At 39.2% G+C, this 26,116-nt stretch overlaps 1 protein-coding gene, 1 long non-coding RNA gene and 1 pseudogene across 4 annotated transcripts; 1 reads left to right on the top strand and 2 right to left on the bottom strand.

Moving 5' to 3' along the window:
* Positions 1–104: 104 nt before the first annotated feature.
* On the bottom strand, positions 105–4,915 carry LOC140940680 (uncharacterized). Its single transcript, XR_012166362.1, has 4 exons — positions 4,809–4,915; positions 4,074–4,168; positions 3,093–3,235; positions 105–370 (listed from the first exon to the last, which is right to left on the bottom strand). It is a non-coding gene; the product is annotated as an uncharacterized lncRNA (long non-coding RNA).
* A 1,268-nt stretch (positions 4,916–6,183) lies between these two features.
* On the bottom strand, positions 6,184–26,043 carry LOC140942376 (cornifelin homolog). 3 transcript variants are annotated; one of them, XM_073391341.1, is made up of 4 exons: positions 25,913–25,972; positions 9,619–9,742; positions 8,273–8,415; positions 6,184–7,057 (listed from the first exon to the last, which is right to left on the bottom strand). In XM_073391341.1, the coding sequence occupies exons 2-4, from the start codon at positions 9,728–9,730 to the stop codon at positions 6,965–6,967; spliced, it is 348 nt and encodes a 115-aa protein (XP_073247442.1). In that variant the 5' UTR covers positions 9,731–9,742; positions 25,913–25,972; the 3' UTR covers positions 6,184–6,964. The 3 variants fall into 3 exon arrangements, with proteins under 3 accessions (XP_073247442.1, XP_073247440.1, XP_073247441.1); XM_073391339.1 differs by lacking the exons at positions 6,184–7,057; positions 8,273–8,415; positions 9,619–9,742 and adding exons at positions 12,223–13,107; positions 13,651–13,793; positions 14,059–14,182 and having other exon boundaries at positions 25,913–26,043; XM_073391340.1 differs by lacking the exons at positions 6,184–7,057; positions 8,273–8,415; positions 9,619–9,742 and adding exons at positions 16,652–17,235; positions 17,724–17,866; positions 18,916–19,051 and having other exon boundaries at positions 25,913–26,041.
* LOC140940891 (uncharacterized) lies at positions 15,226–15,877 on the top strand (annotated as a pseudogene).
* Positions 26,044–26,116: the final 73 nt, after the last annotated feature.

Below are 26,116 nucleotides of genomic sequence, written 5' to 3'. Positions count from 1 at the left end.
CCAATCGTCGTAATTAATCTCACTATGCTATAGCGCCGAACCATAATGAGTGAATATTAACTCGCTTACAAAATAATCCAACCAAAGCACACACAGTATCGACGTCACTTATGGGCTGAACGGGAATTTTATTCCAAACTTGAAGAAACCATGACACTTTTAACAGTCTCCAAATCTTAAGTTTATGTTCAATCGTAAAGCCGCAAAAACGGCGCGGATTTCTCCAACAGATTGTAACAACGATAAAAACAGGAACTGTTTTTCTTGAAACTGCAGATCATTTTCCGATGGCTTTGAGTTCACGGTCCATCTGACACAAAACGCAGGTACCACAGAATGTAACAACAACAGCGTCATTGCACAGGGAGCCCTGAAAATTAAGTCATAGTTTCTTTAAAAACTGTCTTTAACAACCGTCTTCTCAAACAGCTACTGCTATTGTTTCTTTCATAATAAAGAGTAAAAAGCTTCCCAAGCTGGAATAAAAGATAAAAGCAAGAGAGATCATTCTCTCTTGATAAAAGGTAAGACTTGAATACCACAATTAGTACAGTGATCTCTATGGCATTTTCCAAACATGCTATTCTCCGACAAAAGGGACACTTTTTGATAATTTTTTAAAATTGTTCTTAAAAGTATTTCAGGAAGAAGGATTAGGTAGGATAGAGCGCGGCCTTCTGTGGGGGCGGTTCCGAGTTCTATTCCCTGCCAGGTGTGGTTTCTGCACTCAATTCCTGCGTTTAGACTTCTTTCCTTTCCGTGTAGCCTTATATGGCTTTAAACACCCGTAAAATGGAGTACCGGTAGAAAGACAGCGATAAAATGAGCCAACATCGTCCTAAACGTTGTCGTGCTAATAAGAACATGTTACGAGTTACCGACATAAAAAATAAGGATCTTTACCTCTTAGTATTGACTTTAATATTATTTAACAGCACACTTGAAAAAAAAATCTCTTTGGAGAAAAGAGAACAGATAATTGTTCAAGCTGACAAACAGTAGTTTTAAATTCAAAACTGTAACTCCAATCTTTAAGCTACTGTACGATCAAACGTCCCAACAATGTTGCGTCCGTTTGCTTGGGGCTAAAAGTGTGAGATTTCAAACTTTGCTCAAGAACATCCAAAACCATGCAACAGGGTGTGCAAAGGGACACAAAATGTAACATCCAACAATGTTGTGTCCGTTTGCGTGAAGCTTTAGATTGAATTTACTGGTTTTAGGGGAAGGTACGTTTTTAATTGGGGGGCGAGGGGTGATATTCTGATAATAATCTTAGTCTACAATTAAATGAATCGATAACTCTATATCTGAACAAAATCAGGACTAGCGACTTCTATACGTTATTATGCACAAAAATCCACACAACAGGTCATTCTGGGCCACAGAGATGGAGCAAAGATCTTTCCTTGGATGAAGATAAATGGGAAAAAATATTCACCTCCCTAAAAACCGTCTGTAGAGAGACCAAATTAAAGGAATTTCAATATAAATTAATCCACCGAATTGTAGTCACCAAAAAGGAACTTTACCGCTATGGAATCAAGGAAGATGATGAATGTATATATTGTGGTGAAAAAGACTCTATTAATCATACTTTTAGAGATTGTCATTTCGTCAAGATTTTCATTCAACGGGTTATCAACTGGTTCAATATAGAAAACAAGATCAATTTCAACCCATCTAGCGAAGAAAGACTGTTCGGCATCCTCTCGGACTTACATGAAAAGGTACTAGTAAGGAAATTCAATTATACCATGTTGTTTATGAGATACTACATCTACGCCAACAAACTACACAACAAACCAATTCTCCTCCAAGACTTCGTTGGTAAAATGATAATTAAATACAGAATTGAAAAGCTATAAAATAGACATGAAAAATAACTCCTCTGACCTACTAACTATTTTTTTTGTGTGTGTGTTTATGTGGGTGTGTGTGTGCGTGTGATGTACTAGAATTGTAAGTAGTGTAACCATTGTAATTATTAGTAGTACGAGCATCGTATGGATGGTATTGTCAGTATAGCCAATATTGTAAATAGTGCAAGTATAGTGAATATTGTTAGTAGTATTTAGTTTCAGTAGTGTTTAGTACTGTAAACATTTAATATATGTCTGTAAGGCAAAAAATAAATTAAAAAAAAAAAAAAAAAAAAGGGAAGCTTTAGATTGAATTCACTGGTTTTAGGGGAAGGTACGTTTTTAATTGGGGGGCGAGGGGTGGGGGAGGGCCGGGGCTTTGGAGGGGAGGCCGGGTTGCCAGTGAAACGAAATGTTTTCAAATTGGGGAGGGCCAAACCCGTTTTGTTCGCAGCCACGGGAGCATCACACTTTTTTCGGCAAGGGAAAAAATACTACAAGTCGCATTTTTAAAAGTCAGCTCCTTTTATTTGTTAGTAAACATTCAAAAGTCTTTCGAAAATTAAAACTTGTACGTACAAGCAGAGCTACTAGTCAAGATGAATCCAAATTATTTGCTGACATAAAAAATGCCATTAAAATACTACTATCTTCTTTCAACTAACATAATCATCTCTCTCAACCTCTGACCGCTTTCGTCCATATTTTGACCATGGTAATGTTTTTGCTCAGGGTTCTGGTATAAAATTAGTCTCCGGTGATGGTTTGTCAAAGCTACGGCGACAACTTGATCAACTCGATCTATCACATCATCTAAATAGAAGCCCTCAAATTTTTCTAGCTAGCTTTGGGAAATACCTACGCCCGTGAACAAAACTCTTTCGATTGTTCAGTCGAACCTCCAGCAAAGTCCACCTCTCTACGGCCACTTTGTTTTGTCCCGGCGGACAGTCTAGTTTCTCAGGTTAGTTATTTTCACTTCCGCTTCTTCTTGTGTTGAATAGGTGAGGGAGGGTCAAATGATTTTGAGCGGTTGTTTGTGAAGGGTCATGCATCAAACCATTTCAGGAAATGGAGGGGCACAACCTTTTTCGCCAAAAAGTTCGAAAATACTCCGGCCCACCTCCTTATTAAAAACGTACCTTTCCTAGATAAAGTGTTGCGCACCCCCCTTCCCCAACCCCAAGCCTGAATCACTGGAGTATAGGTAGCTGCAAAGCTATTTCTGACCTGAATTCTCTGTTCAGCTCTAATTTTGGCCCTGAGTGTTAATGGTGCAACTTCATAGCAGCAGCTTGCATAAGCACATCCTTCCCCCATTCGACCGGAGATGTCGCATAACAAACACATTGGACAAAACAAACCACACAGACCTTGCCGAGGATAGAAAGAAAAAACAATACATACAACAAATTTAATTTCAAAAAACTCACTTAACATTACATGAAGAAACTACAAAAAGATTAAATATGTTAAAGCAAATTTGCAAAACCATCCGAAGATATTAGAAGAATGAACAATTGAGGACAGATTTCTGGGCCATTAATAAAGTGGAATCCCTTGTTTTACTAGTCTTTATCCTATACAATTTTTAGCAGTTAAGATTCTTACATGTCAAATCAACGGTACAGTCAACCAACTACTCTAAAACGGGCAGTCGGGGCCGGTCCCGAAGGTGTCCATCTTACATCTTGACTGTACCTACAAGGGAATCATTGTTTACATTTTTTTGCCTCATTAGCATAGGCTTATCGTTATCTGATGAAGCTAATAAATTGAAATCTCTGAATATTGAAAGGGCATAGCAGTTTCAGTTATCTCTGAAATTTGAGCCGGATATACCTAATAATTTCGGAGAAATTCTCTTTGAAAAACCTCAAAATTTATAAAGATGTATGAGCTCATTAACGTTTTGCCATCCAGTAATTTAATTGCTGCTATTTTCTTTGTTACTGATTGCAAAGAGCTGAAAGTTGCACAAACTGCATAAACTAACCAGGTCTTTTAAGTTTTGAACCTAATCAGTATATACGGCTACATCTTTTATGGGTTAACTCGTATGCTAGTGAGAAAAAATGTAAGCAAATGACGTCATCATGAATCCGCCTATATACAGTCTTTAAGCTTTAGCCAGTGCATTTGTCAGTCAACATTACCAATTATAAATGGATAGATAGCAAGACTGTTTGTATAAAAACAAGGCTAACTTACAGCTTTGAATATCATTGAAACAGGCAAACAAGCCAGAATTCCACTCCCTCGTGGGGGACTGCGTTGTTGGTTGAATTGTCATAACCTGTGTCATGCTGAGAAGGGGTATTTATGATGACTGTAAGTATACTAACAGTATAGCCAAGACAAGCAAATTTACAGAAACATAAAGTAAGCTTACATCTATGTGGCAAAGTTCAAAACAAAATCAAAACAACACTGAAAACAAATTTTTGTTTCACTTGGAAAAACCTCGCTCAGCGGCCTAGAATGCTGGCCTCGTATTATCAAAACGTTTCACGAAACTCGATATTATTTGAAAAACAAAAGTTTATATAGAATTAATTAATCTTTCCTTAACTTTACGTAAACTGAAGAAAACAATGTTGTTGAATGAATGAGGAGCGCCTAAACTGCACATGAAGAGAAAAAGTAGTGAAAGAAATATATAAGCTTACACTAATTAATTTATAAATCTCCAAACTGAATTAGATACACACAAGAGTTATCAAAAACAAATTTTGGCAGCTAAACCTTTTAATCTAAACGGGCTGATAACATCAAAACAATAGAAAAACATTGAGCGGAGCCAAACAATTGCAAAGGAAAATTTCTCCGTAGCTGTGAAAGAAAGCTTACTTCGGCTGGTAATGTTTATGAAATAGGGCTTAAACCGGCAGAACTGCAATTAATTTTTCGTAATGAGAGACAAAAGAAAGTAATCATTGCACCTACCTTAACTGACAAATGGGTCAGCGAATAGACGAAATACAAATTTAAAAAGAATCTGAGAAATTTCCGCAAGACAAACACGTTTACAAAATATGGCGGACAACTTGGCACGTTCTTTTTTTGGCGGGCATTCATTTAGCTAGTCCCAGTCCCAGTCCTATATCACTTCGACATAAAGACGTAGGCCCGTCCCCCAGACATGTGGAACCCTTGGTGGACACTTGGCCTGCTAATCGTCGAGGACGCGATATTTATGAGCAGCCAATTCTTCCATTAGAGGAAGATGATGCCATACGTAGAAGTTTTTTTCACGGAAATTATAGAGGTGGGTCATATTTTAAGACCTCCCTGGGCTCTGTAATTTTCCTGTTATAAATCTTCACGGGATCCTTCGGTGCCATTTGGTACCTCTTGGGTTGTAAACCACCCAATAAGCCTTTCAAGAAAAGGTAGAACATATACATCTCACTCCGTAGAGAACTGGAAACCGCACATCATTAGGGACCTTAAGCAACTAAGGCGACGAAGACAACAACAACGTCAAAAAAACAATTGGTTTTATTAGCAAAACAACAGACGCTTTTTAGTACATTTCTTCGACGTCCACTGCACGACTACGAAGTGAAACCTCCCAATGCGAAGTCATATGGCGGACGTGGACATACGACGACAAATCTTCCTTTCCCTATTTCAAAATGGATAAAGCCCTTAAGAATTCAATTCTGGGAAAAGTCGCCTCCATTTGACGAATTGAGCGGTTCCAAATAAACGCGATAAAGTTTGACAGGACGCAAATTCATTTTTTTAGTGATGTTTTAACTGCCTGTTGTCGTCGTAGTTGCTTAAGGTCCTCTATTGTTATCAGTCGACGATAGTTCAAGTATAGTAGTAACTACACTCATTAGAACGATCAGTTACACCTTAACGTAAAAGTAATTGTCTGATGAGATGGTGTATTTATAAGTCGTATAAGTTTCACATATTTCAACCGCGGAATGAATTGAACAAATAAAGAAAGAAAGCATCCCCTCAGTTAAAGACGCAGCTTGTGCATTTGCCAAAAGAAAGCCTGAAAAAACTTGCAGGCTACAGTATGTCTGAAGAGGGTGGGGAAAGGGGGACGGGGAGGTTTGACGCCACCCTCGGAGACCCAGGGAACTGTCGAGTTTGCAGGTAAAGAAGATCACGAATGCAGCACAAGATAGATGCTGGCCTCCGATTAACACAAAATCACTTTTTACTGCCCAATCAGAGACAAGCATTCGAATAAGTCGTGGAGCTGGTTTGTTTAGAGTAATATCCCTTTCGCCGCCGTTTATCCCGACCCGACTGACAGCCCCTGGGTCTCCGAGGATGGTTTGACGCCGAGAAACCACTGTTGGTTAATATGCTTCTTTATTCTCAACAAGCAAACATTTAAAGTCACCCGGCTTCTGATATAAGACTGATACTACATTCAAACTTCGTCTACAAGATATTCAAACAAGAACCTCAAAAATTAGAAAACTTAGCTTGCTGCTTTTCACTGGTTAAGCAATGGATAACACTATTATTGTCTGCTCTTAAATTTCCCGAGACCACCACTAAAAATGCCATTGTGTTGGACACAGTATGGCTATTTTCAGACCGAAACATTTCATGAGGTCTGGGTCAATATTGAACCAAAAAACTGTTTGGTTATCAGATACCAAAATAGAAACTAAAGTTTCAGATCCTTTCCACGCTGATTTTATACTTCAACAAAAGCAACTGGTCAAACACTTGAAAAAGGGGAGAGCCCCCACGATCCGTTTAGACGGGTAAAGGGGCAACCATTTACGTTAGTACGTTAAGCTCAGAAGTTACTACTATGCACTGAATACAAACGTCCTCTGAGAACGCATAAAATGCAAAAGTGAGATTTCTCATCAACACAACTTAACCCAGTAAAACAAAGATTCATACCAAAAGCCTTAATAACACCTTAACAGTGACAATCACGTCGTGAATATATACCATACTCGATCAAAAATAAAACCAAAGAGACACTAACCAACAAAAAATCGAGAGACTTCTGCTCTACAACTTCGAAAAATTTCTTGCTTAATAACGAGAAAAAAAGAACACTCTAAAATTCTGCATAAGTCGCAAACGGCATATAAAAGGCGCAGCTTGCTTCTTCACTTTCCAACTGCCTTGAGTTCACGGTCCATCTGGCAGAGAGAGCATTCAAGACAAAACATCAAGGTGAGGGCATCATTGCACAGAGAACCCTGAAAAAAAAGAGCAGCAGTTAAGCTACAATTATTATCGTCAAAAGTGTTGGGAAGGCTGCTATTTTTTACCTTTCTCTTCCCCCTGCCCCTGGCCCAATACTGAGCAAAACGTCAATGTTTGTGCGAGTAATTGCTCCGTTATATCCCGACAATGAATAGGGAGGGAAGAGAGATATTCAGCAAAAGACAGAACTCTCTTTTAACTTTAACTTCAACTTTTAACTTCAACTTTATTTAAATTTGAAAATATAGCAAAAGATACATTGGGACTGGCCTGCAGTTAGCGAGGCTATTCGAGGCAGGCCAGGCTACATAATTTACAACAAACTAGACAAATACAAAGAAATTAGGCGTTATATAGGTATATACATTTTACATTAAATAGATACGTTCTACTTAAATGCAAGGACAATAATTAAAGTGAAATTTTAAAAATAAAATAAAATGAAAATAAAGGACAAGAGAATTACTTTTTCATTTTCACGATGATCGTATCCACATCAATATAGGAGTCTTCAGTTTCAAGGAAATTGAGTAGCATTTCTTTTAGTGATCTTTTAAAAGCTTTTTTCGGTCTTTCTTTAAGAATTTGAGGTATCCCATTCCAAATTTTGACCCCAACACGCGAAAAAGCATTTCGTTTGACATTGAGTCGAGATTCTTTAGTATAAAAATGTTCAGAGGTTGAGGCACGTGTGTTGTAAGTATGAACACTAGAAATTCGAGAGAAGAGTTTCGAAATATTAACCGGAGCAGTGTTTTTATTTACATCATACATAAGGCTACAAACGGATTCATAATATAGAGACTGTAAAGGTAGAATTTTTGCATTGACAAAAAAAGGTATTGCGTGGTCGTTTGTTTCAGCAAAATATATTAAACGGAGGACTAACCTTCCGAAATACTTTTGTCCGTGATTGTAGGTCGAAAGGATATGAACACTCGAGGGGCGGTCCCGCATTACAACTAAGGTGTTACAACATGGCCACACAGTTGAGTTATCCTTTTACAAAGTATCTGGTGGATGGGTCAGGTGGGTGGGTGGGTTGGCAGTTGAATGCTAGCGCAAATGATATTGGGGGGGGGGGGGGGGGGGGTTCTTCGCGCTTACTCGCTTGCAAGATTTCCCAAAAACAAACAAACAAAGCAAAAACGTCTGTACACAATCGCCAAAATCTCAATCAAAAAAAAAAAAAAACTGAAAAGACCTACCTGAATATGCTGTTCAGTTCTCAGCTTGGCACGCAGAGTGAACGGTGCGATTTCAGAGCAGCAGCAGCCATAAGCAAATCCTTCCTGCATACGGCTGGAAATGCTGCACAACAGGAAGCAAGGACAACACAAACCCATGAGACCTAAGGACCAAGCAAAAAAACACAACGAAAGGCTTGAACGAGGTTTAAACCAGATGCTTAAACCGCTGAAAGAGTAAGTGCTGATTATGATAAATAATATTCCCTTTAATCTTTATTTATTTACTTTTCACCAACCAGCATGCTCTTGACATATCTAATCCTAACAGTATGCAGGCAAGGCGTTTTGTAAATCGCTCTGCATGAGTAGACCTCTCCATCGATCAGTAGATGCGCCAGCCCGACCGCGAGCTCGTCCGACCGCCCGTACGCGTACCTGGTATCGGTAGGGACACCAAAGGTCGGAATCCTGTCAGGAACTCAAATTTTTTTCTTTGTCTTCCCCTAGCGCTTATGACATGACGATTGCGTACATCTTTTTCAATCACTGCCGAGTTTAAAAGACTCCCATCCTTTTTTTATCGGGCAACTATTGCTTAGAGTGCTTTTGATTTACAGTCACGCTGCACTTTGTTATCAGAGAATAAAATCATGCGTCGGCATCTAAACCGTCAGAACTATAATAACAAGAAACGGTATAACGGGTAAGAACGATGGTGATTTGTTCGCAGGCCTTTTCTGCGCTTCACAGAGCTACATTTATTTGCCTCAAGATCTGATAGGTTGACTGGCTAACATTTTCCTCTATAGTAAAAAAAGTCAATTGTTAAATGCGCGCTCCAGCATTAAATCAGGGGCACCCCAACGACTGTTTTTGAAAAATATCTGTTCGAAGCAGCAAAAATTTCCTAGAATTTTCTATAGCTTGAGGAAGGCTACAAGTTTCTAGATGACCGTTCCATTCATGCACAATTTTCGAAACTTTATCTAATAAATTCCCGATTTTCTGAAGTATATAATTTTTCGCATTTCACCCCCGTGATTAACGAGCTATTTCTCGTAGAAAAGGGAAACCTAACATTTTGGGATTCAAAAATGTGATGGAGAGTGGAATAAGGAAAATTCCTACTTTCGTAAAACTTTAAATGCCATTTAAAATTCAATTTCGGGAAAATAATAGCGAAGCCCTTGTAATTCGAAAAGACTCAGTTGCCCTAGGATGACCGAACAGGTACAAATTTTATAGCGCCGCTTCGAATGTTTTTCTAGAGATGCAAAAGTTCTCTGCATAGGCTAAAAAGTGTTTTCACTGCATTTAGAAGAACCGTCGTTGGGTGCCCTGTTGGTTCTACAAGTAAAACTTACAGCTGCCCATATCATCAAAGCAGGAGAACAAGCCAGAATTCCAATCCCTCAGGACTTGTGTTTGCTGGACAACCACAGTTGTTCCTGGCTGAGCAGTCACTATTTGCGCCATAATGAGTCCTTACTGGAAAAACAAAAATATAATAATAAATAATAATACTTTAATTATCCTCTCCCTTTTTGGGAATTTTCAAGGATAATGAAACAAATAATTTAAAAGAAACATAATATGTAAAAGTATTAAAAAAGACAATTTGGAACGTTGAAATGCTAATTCAAAATATTATCGATAAGGTGTGTTCATTTCCGAAATTTTACTAACTTAAAAGGTGTTAGGTCAATAACTAGTATTTTCAATAGGAAAGATCCTAATAGTATTTTAGTATTTATTAAAAGTGTATTTCTCGGGGATAATTTTAACGAAGGAAGTATTGCGAGACTTTTTGTGTTCCCGTAACTGGACGCATACCGACGGCCGCGGATTAAGAACTTAAGTTTTGTGGCTAAAATATGTCTATAGAATATTCAGCTCTTTTTGATTTTTCCTATCGTTTTTCTTTTCCTCTTTGTGTAAAGAAAGTCGCTTACACTTTCGCCACTGATGTTATATTGAAAAAGTCTCGTCAACATCTACTTTTGGAAAGAAACCCATTTTTGAGTCTGTCCTGTTTGATTAGAGAGTGTTAGTTCGTGAAGTCGTTTAATCAAAAATATGATATCCTGGGATTTTTTCGTTGAGATTGTTATATACGTATTGGTATAGTGACCCGGTCAGCTGTCTTACTCTGAGTAAAGATCGCCTCTTTCCATATTTTAATTTGTTTACTGCTTGAAGCAAATATTGTAAACTAAGGAAAAATGTAAACCTTATTTCAAGTTACTTCTACTGAACTTGTAAGAAAGTTCTTACGACCAAACTGATCATTATAATTTTTCCTAAGTCTCTGGCGTTGTGTTTTTGGAAAACAGTCGAGTTCCAGTAAGGGAAATATCGGGAATAGGTTTCCTTGTTATGACGTACCAACTTAGCGCAGCTGCTCCCTCGAAATTCGTGAACTGAATTTGAGAGGTAGTTCGCGCCAAAAACTGTGAACTCGGTGGTGTGCCCATAAAAACGCAGCGCTAGAACTAGAAGAAAATACAGTACAACAACTTGGAAGAAAGAGTTTGTGGACTGAGTTTCTGAGTCTTCTGCATAGCCGACTGAAGAGCTAGTTCCTCATCAAACAGTTGAAAAGTGTGGATTAACATTTCACTTTTTATATCAATTATCATAATTTCGTGCACAGCAAACTCACCGAGGCCGCCTGCTCGCGATGTTAGCTAATCGCAAAAATAGAGCGAAAGAAACTAGCTCCTTTAGACAAAAAATCGATCAAAAAAGAAGCTGAATGGAAACTTTGACCTCTCGAAAAGTTTTCTCCGATGTATTTTTTTAAAAACAGCGACCTTGAAAAAAATACTTTGAGTTTGTTTTCTTTTCTGTAATGGCGGCCATTAGCTTTTGTGTTAGCTTTACTGGAGTAATTGACAACCTTACGATTAATAACTACGAAGCCTGCCAAACATCGTTAATAGTCGTAAATTTCACGATTATTAACTACGAAGCCTGTCAAACGTAGTTATTATTCGTGGTTTTCACGATTATTAACTATGTTTGACATAATCGTAAATGACGTCCTTTACGATAATAACTACAAGTACCGCTCTTTAGGATTAATAAGTACAAAGCCCGCCATTTGTAGTTACTAACCTGGCAGATTTCACTACAAAAAAAGAGCAATTGCGCGCGAAATTGCGTGCCTGTTTACGCCTGCTCGGCATTTTTGTCAGGCATGTGCAGGAGAAAATTCTTCGCTCTTTCGAGAGGATCGAACGAAACTGGTCGTGTAAACTTGCAGAGTTCAACCTTTTCCTCAGGGCGGTTTTCCCTGGCTTTGGAGGTGGAGCGGGAAACAACCTCGTCCCCTGGGCATTTTCCCCTGGCTTTGGCCAGGGAAAAGCGCCCTGAGGACGAGGGTGTGCGGAATTGTGTGACCAAGGCTAGAGGAACCCTGGTGTTTACGAATTAACCTTCGATCATTCTAAAGTCTTGTGCATTTTTGGTTTATTTAGTTTCCATGCAACCCCAACATTTATTATGCATGCAACAATTTCCTACTTTTTCTCACTAATAGTAAATGTGAATAAAGTCGAAACATGTAATAATGCATAATAAATGCATAATGCATAATAAATGTTGGGGTCGCACAGAAATCTTACCATTCGTTTCGATTATGGGTATCTTCGGCTTTGGGGCCCCATTTTCACTGGAAAATCTTCTCGAAGAAAGCTCTGCTGCACGATCCAGACAGGTACGGTGATATGCAGCGAACAGTCGAGTGTGCAGGTAAAGAAGATCACGAAAGCAGCACGATAGATGCTGGCCTCCGATTGGGCACAAAATCATTTTTTTGTGCCCAATCAGAGACAAGCATTCGAATAAGTCGCGGAGCTGGTTTGTTTAGAGTAATATCCCTTTCGCCGCCGTTTATCCCGACCCGACTGACAGCCCCTGGGTCTCCGAGGATGGTTTACCGGACGCCGAGAAACCACTGTTCAGACTGTTGGTTAATATGTTTTTTTATTCTCAACAAGCAAACATTTAAAGTCACCCGGCTTCTGATATAAGACTGATACTACATTCAAACTTCGTCTACAAGATATTCAAACAAGAACCTCAAAAATTAGAAAACTTAGCTTGCTGCTGTTCACTGGTTAAGCAGTGGATAACACTACTATTGTCTGGTCTTAAATTTCCCGAGACCACCACTAAAAATGCCATTGTGTTGGACACAGTATGGCTATTTTGAGACGGAAACATTTCATGAGGTCTGGGTCAATATTGAACAAAAAAACTGTTTGGTTATCAGATAACAAAATAGAAACTAAAGTTCAGATACTTTCCACGTTGAATTTATACTTCAACAAAAGCAACTGGTCAAACACTTGAAAAAGGGGAGAGCCCCCACGATCCATTTAGACGGGAAATGGGGCAACCATTTACGTTAGTACGTTAAGCTCAGAAGTTACCACTATGCACTGAATACAAAAGTCCTCTGAGAATGCGTAAAATGCAAAAGCGAGATTTCTCATAGCTTCTCATCAACACAACTTAACCCAGTAAAACAAAGATTCATACCAAAAGCCTTAATAACACCGTAAGAGTGACAATCATGTCGTGAATATATACCATACTCGATCAAAAATAAAATCAAAGAGACACCAACCAACAAAAAATCGAGAGACTTCTGCTCTAAAACTTCGAAACATTTCTTGGTTAATAATGAAAAAAAAAGGACACTCTAAAATTCTGCATAAGTCGCAAACGGCATATAAAAGGCGCAGCTTGCTTCTTCACTTTCCAACTGCCTTGAGTTCACGGTCCATCTGGCAGAGAGCGCATTCAGCACAAAACATCAAGGTGAGGGCATCATTGCACAGAGAACCCTGAAAAAAAAAGCAGCAGTTAAGCTATAATTATTATCGTCGAAAGTGTTGGGAAGGCTGCTATTTTCAGTACCTTTCTGTTCCCCCCGCCCCTGGCCCAATACTGAGCAAAACGTCAATGTTTGTGCGCGTAATTGCTCTGTTATATCAAAACATTGAATAGGGTGGGAAGAGAGATATTCAGCAAAAGACAGAACTCTCTTTTTTGAGGACTAACCTTCCGAAATACTTTTGTCCGTGATTGTAGGTCGAAAGGATATGAACACTCGAGGGCCGGTGCCGCATAAAAACTAAGGTGTTACAAAATGGCCACACAGTTGAGTTATCCTTTTAAGACGTATCAGGTGGGTGGGTGGGTGGGCGGGCTTGTGTCTTGGTGGGTTGGCAGTTGAATGCTAGCGCAAGGATATTGGGGGGGGGGGGGGAGGGGGGTTGGGTTCTTCGCGCTTACTCGCTTGCAAGATTTCCCAAAAACAAACAATCAAACAAACAAAGCACACGATCACCAAGTTCTTTATCAAAGTAAAAACTGAAAAAACCTACCTGAATATGCTGTTCTGTTCTCAGCTTGGCACGCAGAGTGAATGGTGCGACATTACCGCAGCAGCAGGCATAAGCAAATCCTTCCTGCATGCGACTGGAAATGCTGCACAACAGGAAGCAAGGACAACACCAACCCATTAGACCTAAGGATCAAGCAAAAAAAACAACGATAAGCTTGAACGAGGTTTAAACCAGGTGCTTAAACCGCAGAAAGAGCAAGTGCTGATTATGATAAATAATATTCCCTTTAATCTTTATTTATTTACTTATCACCAACCAGCATGCTCTTGACATATCAGAATGCAATTCTAGAGATGCAAAAGTTCTCTGGATAGGCTAAAAAGTGTTTTCACTGCATTTAGAAGAAACGTCGTTGGGTGCCCTGTTGGTTCCACAAGTAAAACTTACAGCTGCCTATATCATCCATGCAGGAGAACAAGCCAGAATTCCAATCCCTCAGGACTTGTGTTTGCTGGACAACCACAGTTGTTCCTGGCTGAGCAGTCACTATTTGCGCCATAATGAGTCCTTACTGGAAAACCAAAAATATAATAATAAATAATAATACTTTAATTATCCTCTCCCCTTGTGGGAATTTTCAAGGATTTTCTGAGTCTTCTGTACAGCCGACTGAAGAGCCAGTTCCCCACCAAACAGTCGTGCTATCACACATAACATAGTTAAAAAAAAACATAAGAAAACAACTGGTAGGAGGCAAACCAGTTGGCTATTCACAAGCGTGGCCGAGGATTTGAACTCGGGACTATCATGAACATAGCGCTCAGAACGGGAACTCAACTTGGGACCTTCGAATTACAAGTCCAGCACCCTACCCACTCGCGCATCGACCACGCCTCATCCACCTCTTCACAAATCATTTGCGAAGGGAATCCACTTTTAATGGGGAAACGTTGACAAGAAACAAGCAAGCAAGGACAAAACAAAACTGGAAAACGGCGGGGTAAACACTTCGAGGTTTGACCACTAAACAAAAAGGCCATTAATTAAAGCGTCCAAATAAAGAAAACGAAAACCATACATCCCACAAAAACAATCAGGTCATTTTACATATCATGAAAATATTTAAAACATCGATCGGCGTCTCTTTTATATGAGGATGAACGGAAATGTTAAGGTACGTAGTAAACCAGTGTCATTAATTATTGTCAGGGGGTAATCTCAAACCTCGGATAAACTCTCAGCTGTATGTTTTTAAAAAAGGACCGACATTGAAGGATAAAAAAAGACCTTGATAAAGACAGTCCTGTGGTTTACACTGTTTGATTTGCTTGGTTTTTCCACTGTATCGCCCCATGTAAAGGAATCAAAGAGAGTCTCTGATTCTGGATTCCAAAGCCCAGGATTCCTGATTTTCCGGATTGCGGAATCCCCATTCCCTTGTGGCCGGTTTACAGCGACCTGACTAACGTCACTTAAGGGCGAGGGAAGAATGGGTTCGACGTTTTCGTGAACCGGAAGCATGCTTCTGCGTGAACTTAACAGGGCTCTTGGTAGGGGGAAGTGCGCAATACAACATCTCTTTTTGACTAAAAAACTAAATCTTGCGATATTTGAAAGCGAAAATCATATCATAATATTATAATTTATCATAGTATAAGTAATGTTCGCAGCTTTAAATACCTCGGTATACATATATCTTCGGATTTCACATGGACTGATCATATTGAACACCTAACTGGGAAAATCAATCAGAGGCTTGGGCTTCTCAAGCGTATAAAGCATTTATTGCCTTTCAGGGCGCGTCTACTTTTCTATAAAAGTCTTGTTATGCCCCTTTTTGAATATGCTGATCTAGTATGGGGCGATAAACATAATATTACCCTTATGTCTAGTTTGCAAGTTTTGCAAAATAAGGCCGCTAAAGTTATTTTAAATAGACCATTGTACTCATCCTCCACTGAGGCATTAGCCGTTCTCAAGTGGCTGCCTCTAGAGAAAAGGCGATTTCAAAGAAGGTGTGTACACGTATACAAATGCCTCAATGGCCTAATTAATCACGATATGGACTTGATTAGACAAGACGTACTTCATAGGCATAATACACGTAACAAAGGCAATTTTAGATTACCACGTGTCAAAAGAAATTGGGGGAAGCAAAGAACACAATATCATGCCGTTTCCGATTTTAACTCCCTCAGTCAGACGATTAGCAGACTCAAGGAATGTAAATAGTTTTAAACGTAATGTTTTTAAGATTTTAATATAGCTACTTACGTTTAATTTTTACTTATACTTATTTTTAATTTTTTATGCATTTTTTGTATCTTTTTAATCCCTTTGTAATTTTATAGCTTTTTTTGTTTTTATAATATATATCTAGTTTTGAGGTCCTTTTTGAAAACCATAATCTTTTATGAAAAGTTTCCTCAATAAAGATGATTATTATTTATAAAAACCAGGAAAATAAGAAGAGTAATACAGAGGTGATAAAGATTCTGCTTCATTACAGAAAATTCCTCATTAACCCTTGTTGGCAAACATTAGTATAGAAACCAATCACAACCAAGACAGAAAATGTAGAACGAAAACGATTGCAAACAAAAAATGGGATGTCAGGGCGAGCACCGGCAAACCGCAGATAAAACTATTCTTGAGGACTGAGGACAACTAGCCTACTTCTAGCCGCTATATCTCGATCAGTACAAGTGTTTGGCTGGTAAAAGGACGTTAAGTTTATCAGCAATTTCGAAAAACCAAAGGTTCGAGACATCAGAATTCTTCTGTACTGCCTATATTGTGACCACTCTTTGTCACGATTAGCCTGTGCTATAGAATAGGCCGCCGCAGAACAATGAGATCTAGTCCACACAGGTTACGTTGAGTTGGCTTTTGTTCAGTTTTCGTCAAGCCTAGTTTGGTTAATTAAATAACTAATGCAGGTTCCCTTTTTTAAGAGCGAATTAAAGAATCAGCAGCGACTATGAAAGGGATAAGAATCAACGTCCGTTTCAGGAATCAAGACACTGCATTTAGAATGCACTTAAAAGGTTGAATATTTCTTTAATCAGCAAAATGTTACAACTCTTTTAATGGAAATAAGTTCCTTTTTAACATGATAGTAGTGGAAAACAACTAAAAACACACCCAAGTACTGATCCGTACCATACTGATTGAATTTGAAATGGTGCACTGTATGTTGAGGGGTAGTTAACTGCCTGAAATTTTCACACCATATGATGCAAAAGGAAAAGTAAGAGTGAACACAAAGCGAGATCGTCAAAACTCCACCTTTCCCTACAGACACGTGCTCCTAAAGTAAGAATTTTGAGGCTTTAAAAGCCCTGTAATTAAAACGCCAGGCACGGAAGACACTTAAAACTGAATACGCGCTGGAGTCTTCCCGAACACCCGTTAAGCAAAACAAACGAAAAAAATCATTTATGTGTAATAATTATGAACACTCGGACATCTTAATATTGAATCAGGGTGTGAATAGTGTGATTAATAGTGCATGGTATTGTTTGTCTCCGTTTACTTTCCGATAGCTTTGAGTTCACGGTCCATCTGGCACAGCACACAGTTGCCGCAGAAAGAGATCATGATGGCATCATTGCAAAGAGAGCCCTGAAAGAACACCATAGGTTAGAAGGGGAAGCGAAAACAGCACCACGGTGAACTTGGTAACTATAGGAGCCGATATAATCTATGATTGCCTTTTCAGTCTCTTTCAATCTCAGAGAGAAAAGACGAGTTGTGACTACACTTTTTGGAACCTATTAAACTTAAGGAAAGGAAGCGAAGTTATGTGAACAAAACCTACTAAGTAGCACTATCGCACGCCATCTTAGCTGTTGGTTTCAACCTGTTTGTCTGTACATAAATCGGATCTCAGTAGAGTCAGTGTAAAAATTGCGATAAACATTTTAGCGTGTGCCTTAAAATCTATGTCACTGTATAGCTGTAACGCGGCAGGACTAGCTTGGTCGGTAGAGCGCTTGACATGACCTACAGATCGCTGCCGATCGCGAATTTCATAAAAGTATAACGTTACGTTTCGTTGGGTAATTCAGTTATAAATGTGTAACGTAACAAGCCAGGAATAAAATACTAACTTGAATGCCCTGCTCTGCTCGGAGCTTGGCTCGAAGAGTAAACGGCGCGATTTGCGAGCAGCAGCAGGCATAAGCAAAGCCTTCGCCCATACGACTGGAAACACTGCACAACTGGAAACAAGGGCACAACAAACCCATGATGCCTGTAAACAAACAAACAAATGATAGGGTGTAAGGCTGTAGAAAATCCACCGTTACACTGACGGCAGAGGTGTCAAGGAGAGAGGAATGTCATTCACGTAGAACCGCTCAATTTATTGCACTCAGCAAACGTAAAGGTAATAGCACGTTATATAAACTCAAAAACTTGTCATACCTTATTGGTGCGGCTTAATTTCGGGATTTCGCCGGGTTTTATTTTCGCGATTTTAACAAGTAAACATGAAAAAAGGGCATTAAATTTCACAATTTAGGCTTTCTCAACTTCCTTTTCATTTTCTTTTTTTCAAAAGTCTGACCCTTTAAGAAAATTAGATAAACTGGAACAAGCAATGAGTGAAATCTTTGCAAACTAACGTCATTTCACAACGGAAGATACAACTGAATGGAGCTTACCAGTAAAACCAGAAAGCAATTTGTGCTTGTCGATAACTATCGTTGCTATTACATTATATTTAAAATTTTCTATACGGGTATCAAATTTCGCGTGCTTTTAATGTCGCGGGTCTTTAATTTCGCGATTTTTTTACATTTTTACCCTAAACCGGTAACGCAAAAAACCCTCCGATAAATCGCTCCTCCAAATATAAGCCCCCCCGCCCCCCCCCGGCCTTGCACTTGGAAAATTGCCCTCAAATACAAAGTAAAACAAAGCCGAAACGGTAAATTTACTTCCAACTATGAGGCTAGCCTAATCGATTTTGGGACGCAAATTTCCCCCCGTAGATAAGCCCCTCAAAAAGGGCCTTTGAAAAATATAAGCCCCAGGGCTTACTTTCGGAATTTTACGGTGGGTAAATTTACGTTTAGTCACAGAACGTTGAGTTGAAATGGTGATTTTGGGTCGACATTGGGATGATTGAGTGCCACGTGAACAGTAGTCTCTCATAGTATGATGGGCGCCAGCGCCACAGAAATTTTAAACATCTGAGGGATTGTTCATGACCTTGTCTGAAGCTGCTGTTGGGGTTTTAGAAGCGGAGCTACTTTTACTTCTCTTGCGATCAAGGAAACTGAACATCGCGTTACTTACAGCTGCCTATGTCATCAAAGCAAGAGAAAACGCCTGAATTCCAGTCCCTCAGGACTTGTGTTTGCTGGACAACCACAGTTGTTCCAGGCTGGGCTGTTACCACTTGCGCCATATTGAAGCGGAATCCTTAAAGAGTCTGTAAATACCAACAATAGAATACTGAGTTAAGAATGCTCTTTTTTTAGTTTGTTTCTTTAAATTCCTTCACAGTACACACTATTAAGCCCTGTAAGGTAAGGGGGGGGGGGGGGGGGGGCTTAATTCAGTCTTGTATGCTTTTAAACATTTCATCATTTTTTTTAATGGATCTCCTATTATTCCCCAAACGATACTCAGAAGCGACTGAACAAACTTAGAAAAGTGAAAACAGCACTGACTTTTACCATATCACATTCCTGTTTCACATAAGGTGAATTACTATCTTGAATGAGAAAATGAGTAATGATTAGTATTACAAATTGCACCCTACTATATGATAAGTAAAGTTGTTTAATACATTCTCAGTTCAGTCTGATCTTGAAACTAAATAAGGCACAGGGATTGGGGTGGACTTCAGCACCAGAACTTACTGTAAGTCCCGGGGGGAGGGGTACTCCCCATAATGGCCTATAAGGGGAGGCTCCGCCCGAAAGGGGTATATGAAAGGGTAGGGATTTTACTCGTTGAAGTATATGATCTGTCATTTGGGTCTGTGAAAGGGCCCAAAGGGCCGAACAGATGGAATTTATGGCTTTATAAAGTCGGGAAAACGTTCCATTTTTGTTATTGATTCCAATTTAAAAGGCAATGCATTTACAGCAGTTAAAAGGGGTGCAAGGTTTTAAACAAGGTGTGTGAAAAGGGTAACATTTGTCAATAGAAGGTATACGAAAGGGGTACCTTTTTCGTGAAAAATGGTATGTAAAAAAGGTAAGGGGTTGGACCTCGGGGCGGAGCCTCCCCAAACAAAACTTTTGTTGAGACCCCCCCCCCCCCGCCTTCCCCGGGGTGTGACTATGAAAAGATGTACACGTGATTGATGTGAACATTTGCGGTACGCCATTTCATGGTTAAGAGCAAAGTTTGGCGTATCTAGGTTTAGCTTGGTCTTAAGTTCCTCCGCATCAGTCCCTAACAAACCTTGGGTTCACTGGTCTTTATCCCCGAATTTATGCATTCCTTCATGCGTTTAAGCATTCTTCTACGGTTATTTTCTTTTAAAGTTGTTCTACCTTTATTAATTTAAAAAGCAAAGAATGTTTTATGAAGATCGCTGTCAGTTTTTTATTTTCTATTTTATTCTTTGTCAGCCGTTCTTGAAGGAGGCAGTGACCGTTTATTTCAAAATCTACTTTTCACGCAGTTCTTTACGACAAGTTTTTGCCTTACAAGAATATTTTTAGTTGCTTGTGTAAATAGGAAAACTCGACAAGCAACAAGCAAATTTAAAAAACTTTCTCGCGTGAATTAGACATGCAATGCTGATCGTACGAACTGAAAATTAACTTTGCAAGACATAAACACGACACCGAAAGAACCCAAACAGCGAGGGATTGTAGCCTTAGACAGCTGTTTTGCTATTATTGTAGCTCATCAGTATGGAGTAACAACAGAGAAGCTCTGCTGAAAAACACTCTGATTTAAGCTATGACCCGAAACTCCAACACCCATAGAATCACGCCATATCACGTGTCTCCTGGACAGCAAGATTCCAAGTTTCAAGTTGATGTCTCGCAAAGAAAATGTATAAAAAAGGATTGGCCAAAACCAACCTCAGTTGCAGTCCTTTGTGGTTAATGTTCGTACCACGCGTGAATGCGGCTTAACAACGTCGTTCCCGTAACCTGGGAACGAGGTTGGCGGCTTAAAAGTTTGATGCCAGGATTTGCAACAACGCAAGCTCACAGATTTGGGGCGGGAAACAGTTTCATTGCTTAATAAAAACGAACGTAAGTTTTTACATCTAATAATGACTTTTGTTCAGTAATTTTTTTTTTTAACTTTAAAACCAGTCTTTATTGGGAACTTTTTTCCTTTGAAATCTCATTTTTACTTGTTTACGTACAGTCGAACCTCTCAGGACGGACACCTCTATATTACGGACAGTTTCCAATGTCCCGACAAAATTCTCATATATTTTCTTTTAAAAAACCTCTATAATACGGACAACGGACGCAAAATCTTGGCCCCAGAGAGTAAATTCCTATAAACTTAATCTCTTTATTAAGGACACTGCGGTGATCAAGTGAATCTGCACAGGGTGAATCACGTTTGGCTGATGAGCTATGCAAGGTGATTTCAAAAGCCCTGTCGCTGTACATCAAACAACGATTTGCAAAAGGTGTACATAGGAACATAACCGACTTTTTTAAGACGTGAATAACTACAGATAGAATCAAGATCTTTTCTATTACATTTTGTCAGTGCTCTAGTTACTGTTTACTGCACTTACAAAATAGCGAAAGACGCTCAATTGTGCTTTACCTTACAAGGTTTTATATACAGCATTGCACTGTAGTTTGTTTCGTTTTCAAAGAGTGATTTGTCTACGACTGTACGTGGCACTGTACGTACGTAGCTGATATGTACCATGTTGTATTCTACTGAAAGACCGTGTCTTTGTACTGTGAATTAATAAATTTAAATCAGTTTAAAGACAAGTGTAAGCCTGGTTTTAGCTCCTGAACACTTAAAACTATAAGTAGAGTCATAAAAGTGAGGTCATCGTTGTGAGCTCTTTTATACGGACATCTCTCTAATAAGGACACTTCGCTCTGTCCCTTCGGTGTCCTTATCAGAGATTCGACTGTACGTTGTGTTCCAACATTCAAAATATTGTAACTGGTAAAAAAACGTCCAGTGACACCAACGGAACAAATAATTCACTTGCATTCGCAGTATCCCCAGGGGGAATCTGTGTTTAAACTTGCAAGTCAGTGAAATTATCGCGTTATAGGTTAGCCAGCATTTTACATTATGATTAGTTTTTACTTTTTACCAGCAATGATACGGTTAAAAATTAATCGCTCGTGTCGATTTAACATACTGTATTAAGTCATTACATAGACAGTATGGAGAATTTAGCCATTTTTAACACGTTTAATCACGTTTTGAATGAATAGAAGCTGAGGGTAAGAAAGGTGTAGTTCGAATCCAAAGTTTGCGTTCAAACAACAAGGCACTTTTTTACCTGTAAATTCGAAGTGCAGGGCCAACTTTCAAGAAGATGACATTAACTATTGTCCACGGCGTACAAAGCAAGAACTTGATCATGAACTGAAACCCGTCGGTCCTTTTGTCTGGAGGTAGGTGTCATACTCATCTAACGGAATCCTCGTTGTAGGCACGGTGTTCTTAAGAATAAAATCGACTTTTGAAATGTGCTCGGTTTTTTTCCCACTCACAGTTAAGCAGCAAGCATCTTTTCCTGTTAAAGTTCCCGTAGCCAGTTCCAGGCTGGCTCTTGGCTTGCACATGGTGGATTGCGGAGCGAAAATCTCCCGAAAGTTCCCACACATTCGGTGTCGGGTAATCGAGATTTGTTGTTTAATTCGGGCCTTTTTTAGGGCAATCATTGATTGCCCTAAAATTTTTCAACTGACGTTTGCCGGATGTTCAACAGAGTCATCGTTTTTTTTTCTCCCTGTTCAACAACGGTTTACTTCAGAGAAGCTCCGATCGTGTGTTCTTTCTGCCGTCACGCAACGCTCCTTCCCACAAAGGAGCGTTGCGTGACAACACAAGGAGGCTAATCGTCTTATGGGGTCTTTTAGGCCCTGTCCACACTAATGCGTTTTCGTTGTCATCGAAAACGCATCGATCGATTCGCGTCCACACTACCGTTTTGATGCGCTTTCGACTGTCCGCACTAAAACGTTAGAATTGCAAGTTGTGACATAAGTTGTACTCCATGCGCATGCTGCAAACACACGCGCCTGCGATACGTTTGGTCAACCTTTTCATTTTGATGCGTTTTCCACCTTCCACACTAATACGATAAGTGTGCGTTTTCGTTTTGATCCACTTTCAGCAGCGTTTTCAAATTGAAGCGTTTTTGATGAAAACGCACAGCATATAGTGTGGGCGGAAAACCTATACACACCGAAATGTATGGATTTTCAAATGAAAACGCATTTTGGGCCCTTACACCACGGCCCCAAAGCGCATTTCTATCAGATCTTTCATCCCAAAACAGCTAAGACCAAGAGTATACACAACTGAGGTAAAAAAAAAAAGATCTTACAAGTGGAAATATTATGAAGTGTTGGCCAAAAACTCCACTTTGTCCATTTCAGGCCTATTTTGAACTACTTTGAATAGTGTTAATTTCGTTCTCTTTAAAATTTGGAAAGGTTTTCTGAATAAATACAACTTTAAATTAATACTCCAAACAAAAAAGGATAGTAATTTACAGTTACGTTATGTAAGGATACAAACACAATTGCCAAATCTGCCGGTCTTCATAACCAGACGGTCTCCGGTCGCTCAGGCGCTGCAGTTTTCACTTCTATATGTTGTTGCGGTATTTACTATGCCTAAGATGGGCTTCTGAGCTATTTCGTCCCCCACATCAGTGGAATGTTCGAATTATTAAATAATCACGATAGTTCGACACGCGTCGGTGAGATTGATTTCGTGACAGTCTATTGCGTGGGCGCGTTTCCGATGTATTAGGGTTTTTTTAATTTTTTTTTCTCCTCATTAGAGTTGGGATAAGCATGGGCAGAGCGTCCCACGCGATCACCCCATGCAGGAATGTTTCTAGTAGCAGGCACGTTTTATCATCACATTGTTTTGCCGTTTCAGCGTCGCTGCCATAGTCATGCATTTCACAAGAAGATGCAGATAAAAAATAAAAGAAAAATGAAGAAAACTGTGCACTCAGACAATGATATTTTGGTTTTTATTTCTTCCAAAAAAGGAAGAACTTTAAACATAAAACCATTAAAGCGAAGAACAGAAAAGACATTCTGTTTTTTTTTTTTTCAGTTTCCGTTTTATGCTTTGTGTTTCATTACAATGTGTGGTCGGCTTTTGATTCCTCGCACTTTGATCCTCTTGTAAACACCCACACAACTGGTCAAACTTGGTCATATTTTCATATTAAATAGCCTAAAGGTGATACGTTCACTGCACTGTTGCTACATCCTGATCTCCACATTAACGAAAGTGTTGTGGTTACAGCTAGTGTTTATTAAAAGCAACAAATTAACACAACAAAAGCTACTGCATAAGCAAAGCTTCTGTATTATTCATACGCCTTTCAGAAGGTGGAAACGTGATATTTATCACAATGTCACGAAACGCGAGCAATGCGGAAAATGTGATTGGTGTTCACTTAATCATTTCTATCTGGCTGAATTGATGAGATTCAGATCCGTTGGAAGAGATTCCTGCATTCAGATGGATTGATGTAGAAGTTCATTACAACATTCACTTGAATGATAGTTTTTGACCGCCTAAGGTTTCTTCCCGGGCACTGCTGCAGTCATTTATGGCTCTGAGACATTTCTAGGATTCACTAGACAAAGATTCCCTGATTAAAAACAAGTCCGGTTTTTTGTTTCCGTTTCTAAGGAAACTAGTAAACATTAAACAAACAGCAGAGCTTGAAAAATAGATTGAAATATTTCGTTACAGAGACTAACTTAAACGAGAGCATTGTTGTTAGCTTTGGACTACAGAAAACAAAACAAATGGTTGTAACAGGTGCTGATATTGATGCCATTTCAGTCGCTAATTTACTAGCACTGACCGGATGTAATTTGAATATATATGAATGAATAACACTCTCAATTATTTTTAAGTTAAGATTGAAAGTTACAGAGGCCAAGTGGAAGACAAAAAATTCTATCACCTTTCAATAAAGAGCATTCTTTAGTAAAAACACTTTGGCTTCAAAAACGTTGGCATCCCCCGAATAACTGGCTTTAAACAGACGCATGAAAATAAAATTTGTTCAAGAAAAATTCGCGGCAATTTCCATAATGTTCCGGCCCCGCTTCTTCAAACATTGGATGGCGCTATCCACTGGATAAATCACCATCCAGCGGATAAGCGTTTGGGAAACCAATTGCACTATCCACTGGATAAAGATTTATCCGCTGGATAGCGCTATCCACCTTTTGAACAACTGGGGCCAGATAAGAAACAATATGCGACCACTCTTAAGTAAAAATCCTGAAAGTTACTATAAAATTTAATGGAATGACAGTAAAAAGAATACAGTTGTATTTGTCGGTCGGTAGGGGGTAGGGGGTAGGGCGTTAGCTGAACTGACAAAATTCGCATGGTTCGATCGTGAAATGGATTATACTATTTATAGCTTCCGAGACGAGTTTTTGTTGAACACAGATATTGGAATCGAGGCAAAAAAAGCGACCGAATTCTAACTAGAGTGAAAATGGGCTGTATTGTCACAAGGTCGAGCAAAATAAACACACTAAAATACCGAAAAAACACCGCTGGATATTAGCCAACTGAAAGCAGAAGAAAGATATTTACATATATCTGCAACTAAGAGACAAATTGAAAACATCACACCGTGGAATTTTTGAATCATAAACCCCTGAATTCAGCAGTGTAGCTGATGATTGATTAGAATTGTTTACACCCATGAAAATACGGTAAAACTCTACTGGATTTATTCCATTTGATTTGAAACCATCTATAAATACACTGTTACACGTACGGTCGTATACTTGCAGCCAGTGGCGGTTTTCTTGCGTGATTTTTTCAATCCTTCTCCAAGGGGAAAAAGGAGCGTGTGCGAGACAATTATTGCAACAAAAAGGCGAAATAAAGGCTTTCAAAAAATACCCCACGATCTTGTGTTAAGCCCTACGATTCTTCACAACAATGGCGCCTTTCGTCCTCTTCGCCATGCCCTATTTAATTATCACGAAAGACGAAATTTCAATTCCAAAAGCCTATGGATAAGAAAATTTAACCAACGCGCCGATCCAGTATCTTTTGCCCTTCTTTCTGGTAAGAAACTAGTACAATGAACGTGACTTACCTGAATAAACGGCAAAGAAATAATACACAGCTCAAAGAACACACCCCTAGGCTGAATTGATCAAGTGAACCACACCAAATATGCAACGATGCTTGTCAATCGCCTTCACATTTTTACCCCTTCGTGACGTTGTCGTTACCAAGACATCAGGAATATTTGATTGGCATGTGGCAAAACATTTGATGAAATGATATCGACCCACAC

Source organism: Porites lutea, chromosome 6 (genome assembly GCF_958299795.1).
Source record: "Porites lutea chromosome 6, jaPorLute2.1, whole genome shotgun sequence".
In the NCBI taxonomy this organism is placed as follows: Eukaryota; Metazoa; Cnidaria; class Anthozoa; order Scleractinia; family Poritidae; genus Porites; species Porites lutea.
The sequence above is the reverse complement of the archived record's forward strand: the minus strand, read 5'-3'. Positions and strand labels throughout refer to the sequence as shown.

Excerpts from the sequence above, each read along its gene's own strand:
- LOC140942376 (XM_073391339.1), bottom strand. The coding sequence starts at position 14,170 with ATGGCGCAAATAGTGACTGCTCAGCCAGGAACAACTGTGGTTGTCCAG. Across the intron at positions 13,794-14,058 it reads CATGGATGATATAGGCAGCT|GTCTAATGGGTTGGTGTTGT; the intron begins GTAAGTTTTACT and ends CTTGATCCTTAG. Across the intron at positions 13,108-13,650 it reads GAACAGAACAGCATATTCAG|GGTTCTCTGTGCAATGATGC; the intron begins GTAGGTTTTTTC and ends TTTTTTTTTCAG.